At 37.6% G+C, this 17,562-nt stretch overlaps 1 protein-coding gene across 3 annotated transcripts in view; it reads left to right on the top strand.

Moving 5' to 3' along the window:
* lpcat3 (lysophosphatidylcholine acyltransferase 3) overlaps positions 1–17,562 on the top strand; it is a 61,210-nt gene that overhangs the window by 31,193 nt on the left and 12,455 nt on the right. For all 3 annotated transcript variants that reach the window (XM_061914863.1, XM_061914861.1, XM_061914860.1), the window contains 9 exons: positions 968–1,074; positions 6,585–6,678; positions 6,874–6,911; positions 9,105–9,283; positions 9,355–9,463; positions 9,536–9,622; positions 11,500–11,663; positions 15,042–15,189; positions 15,430–15,585. In XM_061914863.1, coding sequence (XP_061770847.1) covers positions 968–1,074; positions 6,585–6,678; positions 6,874–6,911; positions 9,105–9,283; positions 9,355–9,463; positions 9,536–9,622; positions 11,500–11,663; positions 15,042–15,189; positions 15,430–15,585 — 1,082 coding nt within the window. The remainder of the gene's footprint in view (positions 1–967; positions 1,075–6,584; positions 6,679–6,873; positions 6,912–9,104; positions 9,284–9,354; positions 9,464–9,535; positions 9,623–11,499; positions 11,664–15,041; positions 15,190–15,429; positions 15,586–17,562) is intronic.

Here is a 17,562-nt window from a genome sequence, read left to right as displayed (position 1 = left end):
CATTTTTGACATCAATGGTTTTCCTCTGTGGCATCCATTTCATATCACTATTGTGAGTGAAGTGAAGTGAAATTATATTTATATAGCGCTTTTTCTCAAGTGACTCAAAGCGCTTTACATAGTGAAACCCAATATCTAAGTTACATTCAAACCAGTTTGGGTGGCACTAGAAGCAGGTGGGTAAAGTGTCTTGCCTAAGGACACAACGGCAGTGACTAGAATGGTGGAAGCGGGAATCAAACCTGCAACCCTCAAGTTACTGGCACGGCCACTCTACCAACCGAGCTAAACCGCCCCGTAATTGTAATATGTAACAGAGCCAAACCTCGGCTGTTTTAATAGGTATAAGTACTAACATAACATTTAAAATTCCTAACTTTCATACAAGCAAGTTAACAACTGTCAGTAATGTGTAAAAAAAAAAAAAAAGGGTTACATTTCCTGTTTTATCGCACACACTTGAAAGCAAAACACACCTACAGTAGTTAGTCTTTTAGAGGCTCACTGAACTGAACAACTTTTTTATCTTCTAATTTGGTTTGATTTGAAGACTTTAAAGGTGTGGAATGTGTGAATTTTTTATCAGGTATGTCAATAATGCTCTGCAGCGCTCTATATTTTGGAGATCACTTCACTTCCTGAAAGGATCAATCGACTTTTTTCACTGGCCTTAACATTGATCTTCTCTTTTATTATTGTGTTATTCTGTTGTTGCTGCACTTTGGATCACACAGCAGGTCTGTTGCTCCATTCTCCTCTTTCTGTGAGACATCCATCTTGCTGGTATTGACATTGTGTGTCCTATACGTTAGCATGGATAACTCCTGTCAATTTGAGACATCCATCTTGCTGGCATTAACATTGTGTGTTCTATACGATAGCATGGTTAACTCCTGTCAATTGTCATCAGAAACGGTATAGCGTTTCATCCAGCAGTCCAAACTCCGCTCCTCTCTTTGTCCAACAGGTCCCCAGATTTATCACTCGGCGGTATGTATCCTCGTCCAGTTCCTGATGCTGAGGCTCATGGGAAGGACGGTCACAGCCGTTTTGAGCAGCTTCAGCTTTCAAATGGTGAGACATCCTCATATGGCTTTCTCTTTGTCTAACACAGTCATTCTTAATCTTGTTGGAGGTACTGAACCGCACCCGTTTCATACGCACATTCCCCAAACGCTTCTTTAGTGAAAAATAAAATGTTTTTTTTCAAATTCAAGAAAAAGTCATGTGTTTTTTTTTACTGGTGCATAAAATAAACCGTGCATGAACATCAACTTGTTTAAAGAACAAAACCAACACAGTGCATGAACTCACAACAAATTACACACCTTATACACATTACAATGAATTGATTAACGTGGACCCCGACTTAAACAATTTAAAAAACTTATTCGGGTTTTACAATTTAGTGGTCAATTGTACAAAATATGTACTGAACTGTGTAAACTGTACTGTTTCATATAATGTATTCTCTTCCTTTGCAATCTGTGAGTAAAAGATTCAATCGATCAATCAAACAACCTGCAAATCAAATGGAAAATTAGAGCATGGTTTGGGGCTATCCATAATGCACTCATAGGGAGAAGTTTTTATTTACACGATAAGTCGGATGTGTCTTTACCTCCGTGGCAAAGGTTTAACCGAACCCCTGAGGCCGACTCACTGAACCCCTAGGGTTCGATCGAACCCAGGTTAAGAACCATTGGTCTAACACAGGGGTAGGGAACCTGTGGCTCGGGAGCCAGATGTGGCTCTTTTGATGACTGCATCTGGCTCTCGGATAAATCTGAGTTGATGTTGCTTAAAACGATAAGTAATTAATAATTTCACGTGTAATCACAGTGTTAAAAATAATTGTCAAAATATGAAACATTCTCATGCATTTTTAATCCATCCATCCGTTCAAGAAGTTGCGTTAATGGTAAGAAGTTATTTAGTTATTATTGGTTAGTGTGGTGCTTGCCCTCCAGGGGGTTCTTTAGACCCCCAAGCACCGACATGAGAGCCTTTTTCAGGGTTGCAATATTGTTTTATTTTTCAATAAGTCTCTCAGTTGTTTTCCAGCAATTGTATTTCCAGCCCCAACTCCATCTCTCCTCCTGGCTGCTGCTTATAACAGAGCGACAGGTGATTAAATAACAAGGCCCAGGTGGGCCGTCTACGCACCTGTTGCTGCAGGCCTGCAGGCCACGCCCCCTCCACAGTTAGCTTCAGAAAACAATGTTATTACAAAGAATAAGAGACCTATTATACTCTAGAAATGTTGGTCTTACTTAAAAATGCACGCGTTTAGTTGTGTTCAGTGTTAAAAAAAATATTATATGGCTCTTACGGAAATACATTTTAAAATATTTGGCTTCTTGGCTCTCTCAGCCAAAAAGGTTCCCGACCCCTGCTCTAACACCACAGTAGCTTCCTTCTTTTCAGCATCTGATGGCCTTGTCATTGCATGTGCGAGTATTGCCTGGCAAAAACAGAAGTCATCATATGAATTTAACCAAGTACAAAGATTAGCCTTAGTGCAGTGATTTATTGTTTTCAGTATTTTTAGAAGGTATGTCCAGGGGAACTTGAATAGTTAATTACATTTGTCCATTAGTAAAACTCTTACATTCTATGAAATTACAACATACAGTGAAACATTTCAAGAATGTATTTCTTAATTTCTCTATGTTCTATCCATCCATCCATTTTCTACCGTTTGTCCCACTCGGAGTCGCGGGGGTGCTGGAGCCTAACCCAGCTGCTCTATGTTCTATCTAGTAAAAATAATTTAGTGTCTCATGGAATGTGAATAAAAAAATAAAAAAAACTCAATGTTGTCGACTACTGGTTTGCGTTCTAATTAGCAAATAGGCCGGAAAAAAACACCATAAGCCTTTAATCGATCCATCCATCCATTTTCTACCGCTTATTCCCTTTGGGGTCGCGGGGGCCACTGTTGCCTATCTCAGCTACAATCGGGCGGGGCCCTAGTGTGTGAATGTGAGTGTGAATGTTGGCTGTCTATCTGTGTGGGCCCTGCGATGAGGTGGCGATTTGTCCAGGGTGTACCCCGCCTTTAATGGATCCATTTGTTTAAATTAAAGCCCTAAAATCAAATAACTTTTGAAAGATATGTTAGTTAAATGAGAAAATTGCGCTTGTATGCAGACAGTGAGTACATCATTAAGTAGCCAGAAGAGCAGCAATGCTTGGTTTTACCCTGTTGATGACACAAAACTAGTCCAAGATGTCAAACGAATGAATTTATCTGGAAAAAGTCATTTTACACCTCATCAAAATGCAGTGTCATTTAGAATAAAGCTTGGTTTACACTTTCGCGCCTCATGTACCTTCCCGCAGACCTTGTGTGAGTGCACCTTCCAAAAATCCTACCTTTGGCTGCAGAGCTGTGATTGGTCAGCTTTTGGGTGCCTGAGCACAGGGTAGAAGATGTTGTGCCTGAAATCATTGTATGGAATAAAGCAACAGTGATTAAACATTTTCTAACCATTTTTTTATGTGTACTTTACATCTCGGTGCGCTTTAAAAATAATTACTGAATTTTTGATTTTTCAGCTTATTGTGTTGTTGCGTCAAGAAGAAGTCACAAGGTATTACACGTATTTTAACTTTTATTGCCAATCTTGTGCTAACAGGTTTAATTCGAATTTGAAAATGGTCAGTAAAACATAATTTCTGCACAAGTTTGCAAAAGAACCACCATTACATGTTATGAAGACCAGTTAATTAGACAAGGAAGTGTATAAACGTTGAAAAAATTTTACTGACACCTTTTAAAGTAAAAACTGTTGTAAGCAATTCTTCTGAAACTCATTTTGTTAATGTAGTCAATCTATTATTGTGAAGGCTGGAAGTGTGCTGCTGTTCTTACTGTTGTTTTTGCATGGAAACAACTAAATAATGTGAAGAAATACAAAAGTGTGCCACTGGCGTTACGGCTGCTGTCCTGCCAGTACATTGATATTGCATCGTTGGTGTCGTCCAAAATGACATGTTGCGGGTGTATGGTTTGTCCTGGCTAGCAATAGCTTTGTAGTTTGTTCGCAAACTTAGCTGGTGTTTTAAATGGTAGTTTGGTTCGGTGGGGGGCGGGTGAGTGTTTCTGGGACGAATGAGCAAGTGAATGATCAGAACTCTGCATACATGCTCCAAACTGATTACCGTATTTTTCGGACTATAGGTCGCAGTTTTTTTCATAGTTTGGCCAGGAGTGCGACTTATACTCAGGAGCGACTTATGTGTGAAATTATTAACACATTGCCGTAGAATATCAAATAATATTATTTAGCTCATTCACGTAAGATAATAGGGCTTCACGGTGGCAGAGGGGTTAGTGCATCTGCCTCACAATACGAAGTTCCCGCAGTCCTGGGTTCAAATCCAGGCTCGGGATCTTTCTGTGTGGAGTTTGCATGTCCTCCCCGTGACTGCGTGGGTTCCCTCCGGGTACTCCGGCTTCTTCCCACTTCCAAAGACATGCACCTGGGGATAGGTTGATTGGCAACACTAAATTGGCCCTAGTGTGTGAATGTTGTCTGTCTATCTGTGTTGGCCCTGCGATGAGGTGGCGACTTGTCCAGGGTGTACCCCGCCTTCCGCCCGATTGTAGCTGAGATAGGCGCCAGCGCTCCCCGCACCCCAAAAGGGAATAAGCGGTAGAAAATGGATGGATGGACGTAAGATAATAGACGTATAAGATTTCATTTTCTTGTTATAGTTATTTGAATGAAACTTACCATAATATGTCAGGTTAACATAGCAGGCACCTTCTCAGTTGGTTATTTATGCGTCATATAACGTACACTTATTCAGACTGTTTTTCACTATTCTTTATTTATTTTAAATTGCCTTTCAAATGTCTATTCTTTTTGTTGGGTTTTATCAAATAAATTTCCCCAAAAAATGCGACTTATACTCCAGTGCGACTTATATATGTTTTTTTCCTTCTTTGTTATGCATTTTTGGCATGTGCGACTTATACTCCGAAAAATGCGGTACTAACAAAAAAAAAAGACCTGATTTGAGCAACACATGCTGTCCGAACCATGTCAGTTTTTTTTATAAACTGTTCCATCTCTACAGCACTGTATTATTGAAGACAAAGCATAGTATCAGTGGTTTAATTAACATCAATAATTGTCATTCATTTTTTCATTTTGGTAGATTTTTTTGTTTAATTGTATTCAATTGTGTCCTAATAAAATAAAAGGTGTGTGCCGCAAATGTCCCCCTCGCTGCACCCCGGGTCTACCTCAAACTCTTCAGTCGTTATGTAACCCCTTGTTTTAAAACAGTGCAGCAAATATATTGACATAACTGCCTGATGATTTGTGCACACTCTTGGTACAACACATGGAAGCTATTAAAAACTGTATTTTGTAACGATTATATTTAAAGTTGTTTCTAACTAGTGTAAGTCCACACATACTTAAGTGTTTTTTGTACTTTTTCTACATCCATACACATCAGCATTCAACACACAATTGTTAGTTCTCAATTGCAATTCAGTCCCGATGAAGCCCAGAAAAAGAACTGCTTTATTGAAGCCTCAATATAATGAATAATAATATAATTTACACTTCTACTTGCTTATGGTTGGTTTCAAATTGCTTGTGTGTGTTGCTGCACTATAGCTAGAACATGAATGATTTTCCGAATATTTAAATAAATACATAAAAAAAACAAAAATGCCTTTTCTTACAACTGCATAAACGCTAAAAATAACCTTTTTAAAAAGCCTATTTTGGATTATTTAAAATAATTTAGTTTTTAAGGACATAAATCACAGTTTGCTTGTAGATGAAAGGCCAAATAGCAAATATTTGATATGTTCATGAACATAAAACGCAGTTTGCTTGTAAATGAAAGGCCAAATATAAAATATTTGCACAGTCTTTCACACCTAACACATCCAAGGATGCCTTTACGGATTTGGCTTTGTGCGCAGGTAACAGAAAAGAGCCTATTCTAAATTGTTAGAATGAAGAATTATAATTAATTGAATAAATCTGTGTTTAACTACCGGTACTTGTTGATTATTTTTCTATAAAAAGGTATGTCTCAATATTAATGTCTGTGTAGACAATCATTTTCTTCCTAACTGTTTCTGAGATGCCGTTAATGTTAATGATTCACCAGTCTTAGCTAGAGTGTGGAACCTTTTTCTTATCGGGATCATTTCCTCTGTGACTTTTAAAAATCATTATTATGCATAGTAAGCATTTGTGAGTAAACGTTTTAGAGGTGTGCGTGCGAATATGTATACATATGTAGATATATATATATATATAATATTTATATATGTATACATATGTAAAATAAATACATATAAATACATAAATGTAACTCAATTAAAAATAAATAAATAAATAAAATATATATAATACAAATAAATATATATAATTAAGATAAATAACACGTATGTATAAATTGTTAGGCCGATCAAATGCTCTCACATTGCCTATCCTTTCCCAACATCCTCCAGATATATTTTCTTTGACTGTTGTTTTTTTAAATGCACATCATGTATGCAAACATTTTTGTTTTTTTAAATATATTTCTTTGTCTTTTCCCTGCAGTTATACCTGTTGGCAGGCTATTACTACACAGCGACGGAAGAGTATGACATAAAGTGGACGATGCCTCACTGTGTGCTCACGCTCAAACTTATAGGTAAACTCCTTTTGCGAAAAGCTGCACGCTCTTTGGCTCTTGTTTTACAGCTACCATCTATCCATCTGCCTATGCTTTTTTTCATGCCTTTTAATCGCTTGTGCTCGCTGTCCTTTTTAATTTGATGTCATGATTTCATTCATTAGTCACCTTAACATAGTTTTCTTATGCCCGTTTTGCGTTCTCTGATTCCAGGTTTGGCATTTGATTACTATGACGGCGGGAAAGAACCAGTGAGTTGGTTGATGTCGTTGCTTTTGTTTTGTGTTTTTTCTTCTCCACATATACTCACCGGCCGTTACATTAAGCACACTCTCAAAAATTGGTATGAAGTTTGTTTTGTGGGGTTTTTTTAAAGGTTCCAATTTTATGCAATTTTTCAACAGTTTGAAATAAGTCCTCATAAGAGGTGTGTTGGCAAAATCTAACCTGTCCACATGAACACAGATATTTTTTAGAAACAATCTCTGCTTAAAAGAAACACTTGTATCAATTTGGAATCCTGCAAAGCAGCTACAGCTGCCTTGGTGACATTGTAACGCCTCTGTTCATCATAATTGTACCGTACTTTCCGCACTAAAAGGCGCACCGGATTATAAGGCGCACATTCAATGAATGGCCTATTTTAAAGCTTTGTTCATATATAAGGTGCACCGCATTATAAGGCGCATAGAGTAGATGCTACAGGAGAGGCTGGGGTTACGTTATGCATCCTTTTAGATGGAGCTGCGCTAAAGGGAATGTCAACAAAACAGTCAGGTCAGTCAAACTTTATTGATAGATTACAAACCAGCGTTCTAAAAACTTTGTTCACTCCCAAAATGAATAAACAGCTGTTTTATTATTTTCCCCGGTTCAATAAACACATAAACAGTCTGATACTGTTACGGTAAATCACAATATAGTAACACTAGAAATAGTGCAAAATAACTCAACGTTGCTCAAACAATAATGTAACACAACACAACACACAAAATAAACATGTAAAGCTCACTTTATTAAATTATTCCTCATCCACGAATCCCTCAAATTCTTCTTCTTCAGTGTTCGAATCAAACAGTTGGGCGAATACGTCGAAGTCGTCATTAAACGAGTCAGTGTCGCTGCTGTTAATGTTAAATTTTCTCGCTGCTGCTCTATTCCCGTCTTCTACTGTGTGACTGATCGCCTTGAGTTTAAACTCTACGTCGTAAGAGTGTCTCTTAATAGGAGCCATTTTGGGGTCTTTACATAAACACACAGAAACGGCACGCCTCCCGCAGTCATATATCCCAGCATGCACCGCGCGCTGCTTCTTCTACGAGGGAAAAGGAAGTCGGCGGCTGCTTACCGTAGAAGAAGAAGAAGCGCGCTTCTTCTTTTACGGGGGGAAAATGAAGTCGACGGCTGCTTATCGTAGAAGAAAAAGCGCACTTCTTCTACGGGGGAAAATGAAGTCGGTGGCTGCTTACCGTAGTTGCGAGACCTGGTGTGGCTCAATATTGGTCCATATATAAGGCGCACCGGATTATAAGGCGCACTGTCAGCTTTTGAGAAAATTTGAGGTTTTTAGGTGCGCCTTATTGTGCGGAAAATACGGTAATTAGATGTATAATGACAAGTAGATTATCTTTAAATTTAGCACAAACTTATGTGGAGCCCAATGTGTTATATATTAGTCGCAGTGCGTCTGCCACTGCCCAAAATGCAAGATGTATGAAGCACTTGTAAGTCAATGTCTTCATGTCCCGTTGTTAAAGTCATCTTAAAACTTTAGGTTGCACACTTTTTATGAACCAAACAAAAAAGCTCAGTTTTACTTGTCCTCGCATAAGCCTGACTTTTTGAAACTCTTCACTCTGTCCAGAGTTTTTAAAGTCATGTGCATGTGGACAAGAGGCCAAAACAGATCAGAAAGTATGCGTTTTTAAAGTATCTGTTCGTGTGGACATTGCCCTGAAAGTGCTTTCATTAAACCCGGTTAAGAACACGCCGGTTTTGTGTGTGTGTGTTGCTTTAGTGTTAATGAGCTGTGTTGATGATATTGTTGCTCGCAGTAAAGTGAGCTGTTCCTAATGTCTTGGTTAACTCATTTCACTGACTACATGACATTTGTTAATGACTACAAAGAGAGCATGTACATTAAAACAGAATTATAAAGGTCCAGCTTTTGTTTTGAATCATTTTACAATATAAGCAGGTGTACCTCATTTTGTGTCCGGTAAGCGTAGTTCACTGAAACATTTCTCTCTATTAGTTGTACAGTAGTTTGTTTTGTTATTACATATTGATTTAGTCTTTTAAATAACATGAATATTCGTCATGTAGCTGACAATTGCAATGAAGGCCATTCCCATGGAAGCGTATTCAGATTGTGCGCTGTGTTGCCATATGTTTGTATGCACTTGTGAAAAATATGGCTTCCCTTTTTAATCCTGAATCGTCAGGAGGAGCTGACTTCACAGCAGAAAAGCGCAGCCCTGTCGTCCCCGCTTTCGCTGCTGGAGGTGTGCGGCTTCTCTTACTTCTACGGGGGCTTCCTGGTGGGCCCCCAGTTCCCGCTGCGCAGCTACCAAAGGCTGGTGGCTGGGGAGCTCAGCGACTGCCCTGGAAAGCCTCCAAACAGGTACCCAGAATTTTGTTCATGTTTCATATATCTGACTTATCCTATCAAATCTTCATGTGTTTCTGTTCCAGCGTTGTACCGGCGCTGAAGAGGTTTTCTCTAGGTTTTCTCTTCCTGGCTATCTTTGCAATATTCAGTCCTCATTACCAGGATAGCTATTACTTGACAGATGAATATGATGTGAGTATGCACATGTGTGACTAACCTCAGTAAAGCTTCCTGCACGTCTAAACTGTTCTGCTTCCTCCACAGGCTCAGCCGTTCTGGTATCGCTGCGTCTTCATTCTGATTTGGGCTAAAATCATATTGTATAAATACGTCTGCTGCTGGCTAATAGCCGTAAGTGCTTTTCAGGCATTTATAATTGTTTTAATACATATTGGAAACATTTTGGTTGGTACAGCTCAATCAAAGTTGTACTGTGTGCCAAGTATATATATAAATTTAACATTATGTTTATTATTGTGCCCATCGCAATGCAACATACTAAATACTGTTGGTTTGAAAAGGAGTAAAATACAAGTGCTGCAAACATACAATATTAATATCAACATTTGGAGATTGTTGCTGTTCAAAGAACAGTGACAAGTGTTAAATGATTACCTTTCTGACAGTGTCAATAAAATGTATGCATTAATGTGATTTGTTACTTTTTAGGTAGTAGGATTATGCAAAAATATTTTTTTTTCTTGCTAAATGTAAAAAAATATGAATAAAGGATATTTTGAATGTGTAATAATGTATTGAATTATCTATCAGTTAAACAGACACGTGCTTACAAATGTAAAATGCCATTAAATTAACAAAACTTCAATTATATAACTACATAAACCGCATTTTTTGGAGTATAAGTCGCTCTGGAGTATAAGTCAGACCTTCCGAAATTGCATAATAAAGAAGAGAATCAATCAATCAATCAATGTTTATTTATATAGCCCCAAATCACAAATGTCTCAAAGGACTGCACAAATCATTACGACTACAACATCCTCGGAAGAAACCACAAAAGGGCAAGGAAAACTCACACCCAGAGAAAAAACATATAAGTCGTACTAGAGTATAAGTCGCATTTTTTGTGGAAATTAATAAAAACCCAACACCAAGAATAGACATTTGAAAGGCAATTTAAAATAAAGAATAGTGAACAACAGGCTGAATAAGTGTACGTTATATGACGCATAAATAACCAACTGAGAAGGTGCCTGCTATGTTAACTTAACATATTATGGTAAGAGTCATTCAATTAACTATAACATATAGAACATGCTATACGTTTACCAAACAATCTGTCACTCCTAATCACTAAATCCCATGAAATCTTATACGTCTAGTCTCTTACGTGAATGAGCTAAATAATATTTATTTGATATTTTATGGTAATGTGTTAATAATTTCACACATAAGTCGCACCCCGGCCAAACTATGTAAAAAAAACTGCGACTTATAGTCCAAAAAATACAGTACATACATTTAAATGTTGGTAAATAATTATAAATGCCTTGAAATATGAAATATAAAAATCTATCATGAAATAATGAATAATCAAAGAAAAAATGCCTGAAATGTATTTTTAGTTCATTTGTTATGTATAAGAAGGTCATTAAATAAATAAAGGGTTAATAGTTCAATTATTTAAAAATATACTTCTATATATTTAATTGAATGGGTTAATTTATAGAATTATTTAACAGTCAAATTCCTTATATAATATTTGCAATATACATTTATTTGGCGTTTTATTTATTAAATTTTGGCACACAAAAAACCTACAGAGTGAAGAGTAGAGGTGACATCAGCACTTAAGCAAAAACTGCATAAAAGTTGGGTGCAAGCCTTGATAAAAATTATGTGAAATGTGTAGTGGGAAAAAAAAAAATCCTACTGTTGCTGCAGAATGAAAATGGAAAACCGGTCCTCTTACTTTCTGTGAACTAGAAAGTAGCTTGCCAACATAAGAAATAATTAGATACTAAGAAATTTTTATGCGATGTTCGAATATAATATTGCCATTGAAAGGCTTCATTGAGAATACCAGCTGTTTTATTGTCTTAAAATCGTCTTCAGCAATTGAAATACTTGATAACATCCACACATCTGTCTACTTCCACTCAGTAAGACTGTAAATCAGTTTTTAAGGCACACCCTGATTAGCAACTAGCTTGGCAGGTTTTTCATGGATAAATGACACTTGGCATGATGATGATATGCGTTTGCAGGAAGGCGTATGCATCTTGACAGGGCTCGGGTACAACGGCGTGATAGAGGGCGAGCACCAGTGGGACGCCTGCGCCAATATGAAGGTGTGGCTCTTCGAGACCACGCCCTATTTCGGGGGAACCATCGCCTCTTTTAACATCAACACCAACGCCTGGGCCGCCAGGTCAGTGGAAGCTGTGAAGCTCTCCAGCTAGTGTCAGAGATGTTCATTATTCAGTCAAGATGACAGTTGAAAATAGACGACAGCGACACAGCTCCAATTTGCACATTGGAAACACTGAAGCCCACATGCCAAAAAGTCTTCACATTGAGGTTTTTTTGCATGAAACTTTAAATATCTGCAAGGCTGAATTTCCCTCCCAGGTGTGAGCCTGGTTTATTATATATTGCTTCAGTCTAGTGCAGGGCTAGTCAACTAAATAGCTTCAGTACTCCAAGTTGAACTTCTTCTTTTTCTTTTATTCCTAATTTCTGTGTAACTTTACCTCAAGGCTCTGCCAAATCTTGAAACCTTCATTTCACCAAATACAGTGAACTGTTGTTTATTGCTGTTAGGAAGTATCTCACCTGACAGTGGTAAATGAACTTCTGTGATGTAGGAATTTTTAATAATTGACTGAATATTTTCATAGCTAGAATATAACAACCTGTTTATGACTTTCCAAATACATTTTATATCATTATGAGAGCCATCTGGACATTAAATAGCACCCACATACTAACCTTTACACTTGTTTAATCCAATATAATACAAACCCGTTTCCATATGAGTTGGGAAATTGTGTTAGATGTAAATATAAACGGAATACAATGATTTGCAAATCATTTTCAAGCCATATTCAGTTGAATATGCTACAAAGACAACATATTTGATGTTCAAACTCATAAACATATTTTTGTTTGCAAATAATCATTAACTTTAGAATTTGATGCCAGCAACACGTGACAAAGAAGTTGGGAAAGGTGGCAATAAATACTGATAAAGTTGAGGAATGCTCATCAAACACTTATTTGGAACATCCCACAGCTGTGCAGGCTAATTGGGAACAGGTGGGTGCCATGATTGGGTATAAAAGCAGCTTCCATGAAATGCTAAGTAATTCACAAACAAGGATGGGGTGATGGTCACCACTTTGTAAGCAAATTGTCGAACAGTTTTAGAACAACATTTCTCAACGAGCTATTGCAAGGAATTTAGTGATTTTACCATCTACGGTCCGTAAAATCATCAAAAAGTTCAGAGAATCTGGAGAAATCACTGCACATAAGCGATGATATCACGAAATTTTGATCCCTCAGGCGGTACTGCTTCAAAAACCGACATCAGTGTGTAAAGGATATCACAACATGGACTCAGGAAACTTCATAAAACCACTGTCAGTAACTACAGTTGGTCGCTACATCTGTAAGTGCAAGTTAAAACTCTACTATGCAAAGCCAAACCCATTTATCAACAATATCCTGAAACGCCGCCAGCTTAGTTGGGCCCAAGCTCACCTAAGATGGACTGATGCAAAGTGGAAAGGTGTTCTGTGGTCTGACGATTCCACATTTCAAATTATATTTGGAAACAGAGGACGTGGTGTCCTCCAGAACAAAGGAAAATAACCATTCGGATTGTTATAGGCCAAAGTTCAAAAGCCAGCATGTGTGATGGTATGGGGGTGTATTAGTGCCCAAGGCATGGGTAACTTACACATCTGTGAAGGCCCCATTAATGCTGAAAGGTACATATAGGTTTTGGAGCAACATATGTTGTCATCCAAACAACGTTATCATGGACGCCCCTGCTTATTTCAGCAAGACAAGTGTTACAACAGCGTGGCTTTGTAAAAAAAGAGTGCGGGTACTTTCCTGGCCCGCCTGCAGTCCAGACCTGTCTCCCATTTAAAATGTATGGCGCAATATGAAGCGTAAAATACGGCATTTGAACGACTGAAGCTCTACATAAAACAAGAATGGGAAAAAATTCCATATTCAAAGCTTCAACAATTAGTTTCCTCAGTTCCCAAACATTTATTGAGTGTTGTTAAAAGAAAAGTTGATTTAACACAGTGGTGAACATGCCCTTTCCCAACTACTTTGGCACGTGTTGCAGCCCTGAAATTCTATGTTAATTACTATAAAAAAAAGTTTATCAGTTTGAACATCAAATATGTTGTCTTTGTAGCATATTCAACTGAATATGGCTTGAAAAGGATTTGCAAATCATTGTATTCTGTTTATATTTACATCTAACACAATTTCCCAACTCATTTGTAAACGTGGTTTATAATACTGTTTGATAGGGATGGAAATTCATTAGATTTATACAATTCCAATTCCATTTTTAATTCTGCTTATCTGTTCGATTCTTTATCAATTCTCATTTTGATAAAATAATAGCAAACAAGTTGATTAGCATCAACTTTGTTTAGATTAAAAAAAAAAAAACATGAGTATACTCAGTGAGGTCTTAGAAGACCCACAGGCTTGATGTAAAAATAATATTCTGTTTTGGAAAACAACTATAATAATAAAATAAATATTGTACTGTAGTAATAAACAAAATTCAAAATACATTTTCTGTGGCAAATTAGAACTACACAAAAATGTAAAGGAACTTGTTTAACATTTTTCCAATAGAAATAAAATGATATATGTTTTTAAAAATGTATATACAGAATATATGCTGTGTGCTCAACAGTTAGTACAACCACGTCAGTCAAAGACAAATACAAGCAAGTCAAGTAAAACTGTACACTGTGCAATTTTTTAACCATCAGATATGAAAGTGAACCATATTTTTTGCAGAGAAGCAAACATATCTGCTTTTTTAGAATACTTACGCGATATTTCTTTTTTGACCGCAAACTAATTTGGACTCCAGCAACAACGCCTATGCTGTTTGCAGTCAAGTAGTGCAATCAATAAACACTATTCAATTTATTAATCAGAAAATCATAATTGCCTTCTCAAGAACATCTTTCAATATTTTGGGACGGCATTTTTTAAAAATGTTCGTAAAATATTTTGGATGTCAGGACTCTCAGGATCTTCCACACCAAACGAGGTGCTAAATTAAACGCTAAATAGTGCTTGCAAAACAATGATGAGTGTTGATGAATCACATTGCGTGTGCTGTATATTGAATGTGCATCTTCTCCTCTCAGTACTATGGGCATTTTGATGATATATTCCGCATAATAATGAAGACAGAGTCGCAAAGTGGATTGTATGACTTAACAGACGCAATCCACTTTGCACACGTTTAGTCTATCAGCTTTACATGTGCTATCAAATTTGTATGTGTTTGGTACACGCAAACCTTTGGTAAATCAAGCCTCCAATATTTTGATATGAATGTTATTGGCATCTGCTCACTGCACAGATGCAAGTGAAATGTGTAATTTGTTGGTCTCATTTAGTGAAATATGAATATTTCATTGTAGTCATTTTATGTAACGAGATATAGTCCTCCCCTCTGCTCTGAAATGCACTTTTCACTAGTAATTATATGTGCGTTTCTGTTTAAAAAGATTAGTTTCTTTTTCTCAACCAGGCACGTGTTTAAGCGGCTGAAGTTCTTGGGCAACAAGTCGCTGTCCCATGTGTCCACTTTGTTCTTTCTGACCATTTGGCATGGACTCCACTCTGGATACGTTCTTTGTTTCTCCTTGGAGTTCTTCATCATCATTTTGGAGAGACAGGTACGCTAAGTTTTTACTCAAAATAATTTACTTCTCAATCACACTTAAAGCAATCATTATCTTTGTTGGCCTCATTAAAACGTGCACCCTTTTAATTAGGAGTGTCTCTTGTTCTTAATTAAGTACCTTAACTATATTGATCAAATCAATGATAAATGTGCTTATTAAATAATGACTGGGGTGCTTATTTGGTATTGGTCCATTTTAAAGAAGTCGTCACGTGTGTGTTGTGTGCGACAGGCCCAGGCGTTGGTGCAGGACAGTCCAGCGCTCACAAAGTTGGCCAACAGCTCCCTCTACCCGCTCATATACGTCATCCAGCAGTTCATCCACTGGCTCTTGATGGGATACGCACTGGTGCCCTTCTGTATCTTCACCTACGACAAATGGCTAAAGGTAACGCACCAAAACCGATACTGTCAGCACTCTTTAATGTGAATGCAGGAGAAATACAGAAAATATTATTGTATTTTTATGACTCAAATCAATGGACTTTAAAGGCCTACTGAAAGCCACTACTAGCGACCACGCAGTCTGATAGTTTATATATCAATGATGAAATATTAACATTGCAACACATGCCAATACGGCCGCTTTAGTTTACTAAATTATCATTTAAAATTTCCCGCGGAGTTTCCTGTTGAAAACGTCGCGTATGAAGACGCGTGTTTGTGACGTTATTGGTTGGAGGGGACATATTAGCCCAGCACCACTTACGGCTAAAAGTCCTCTCTTTTCATCGCGCAATTACACAGTATTTTGGACATCTGTGTTGCTGAATCTTTTGCAATTTGTTCAATTAATAATGGAGACGTCAAATAAGAATGCTGTTGGTGGAAAGTGGTGGATTGCAGTTGCTTTAGATTAGATAGTACTTTATTGATTCCTTCAGGAGAGTTCCTTCAGGAAAATTTAAATTCCAGCAGCAGTGTACAGAGTTGAGATCAATTTAAATAAAAAATAATAGAAAATAATGGGGGTTTAAATGGAAACAAAATAGAGAAATATTACAATAAGAATAAAAACTAAAAAGCAACAATGGGAATAAAAATGACAGTAAAATAAGAATATAACAAGACAAAGTAGGCAGTAGTGACCATGTTATGAAAACGTATTGCACTGTTATTGTTTTGCATCCCCTGTCATCCTTGTGCCCCCCACCCCAGAGAAGAGTTGTACAGTCTAATGGCGTGTGGGACAAAGGAGTTTTTGAGTCTATTAGTCCTGCACTTGGGATGAAGCAGTCTAGCACTGAACAGGCTCCTCTGGCTACTGATAACACTATGCAGAGGGTGACTGGCATCATCCAGGATGCTTTTAAGCACCGAAACACAGCCGGTGTTTGTTTGTTGTGAAGCTTTAACAGAGCGGTCAAGTGAACATTTTTCTCTACAACAACCAGCAAGTTTTTGGACGGGAAATTTGTGATATTAAGTCGACTCTTACCGGAGACTTGAGTGGATTACGCGAGCTCATTCTGCAGCTCAAAAAGGCAGTTGTAATCTTGGCTCCTCGGCTTCTCTCAGAGACACTGGCGTTCACCGCAGCCATCCGACTTTCAGGTATGACTATAATTTCACTAAAATACTATTAACACAATAAGCAGATAAGGGATTTTCCAGAATTATCCTAGTAAATGTGTCTAATTACATTTGAAACTCTCCCACTGCCGCCTTTTTTTTTTTTTTTTTTTTTGGGGCTTCACTCTAAATTTCCTCATCCACAAATCTTTCATCCTTGCTCAAATTAATGGGGAAATCGTCGCTTTCTCGGTCTGATTTGCTCTTGCTGCTGGTGGCTCACATTATAAACAATGTGAGGATTTGAGGAGCCCTCATACCGGTGACGTCACGCACACATCGTCTGCTACTTCCGGTACAGGCAAGGCTTTTTTATTAGCGACCAAACGTTGCGAACTTTATCATCGATGTTCTCTACTAAATCCTTTCAGCAAAAATATGGCAATATCACGAAATGATCAAGTATGATTCATAGAATGGACCTGCTATCCACGTTTGAATAAGAAAATCTCATTTCAGTAGGCCTTTAACTTCAAGGTCTGGAATCCCAGTAATACAGACTTACTTAGACACACGTTATTGATCCACAAGGGAAATTGTTACATACAGCACTTTTTGGCTACCGCTACAGTTAAGAAATCCCAGTATCAATCAATCAATGTTTACTTATATAGCCCTAAATCACTGGTGTCTCAAAGGGCTGCACAAACCACAACACAAACCACTACGACATCCTCGTAAGGCCCACCGAGGATGTCGTAGTGGTTTGTGTTGTGGTTTGTGCAGCCCTTTGAGACACTAGTGATTTAGGGCTATATAAGTAAACAGGATTGAAAGGTTTCACATAGATTGT

The sequence above is a fragment of the Nerophis ophidion genome, linkage group LG11 (assembly GCF_033978795.1).
Source record: "Nerophis ophidion isolate RoL-2023_Sa linkage group LG11, RoL_Noph_v1.0, whole genome shotgun sequence".
Lineage (NCBI taxonomy): Eukaryota > Metazoa > Chordata > Actinopteri > Syngnathiformes > Syngnathidae > Nerophis > Nerophis ophidion.
Note: the sequence above shows the minus strand (reverse complement) of the source record. Positions and strands in the feature narration are given on the sequence as shown.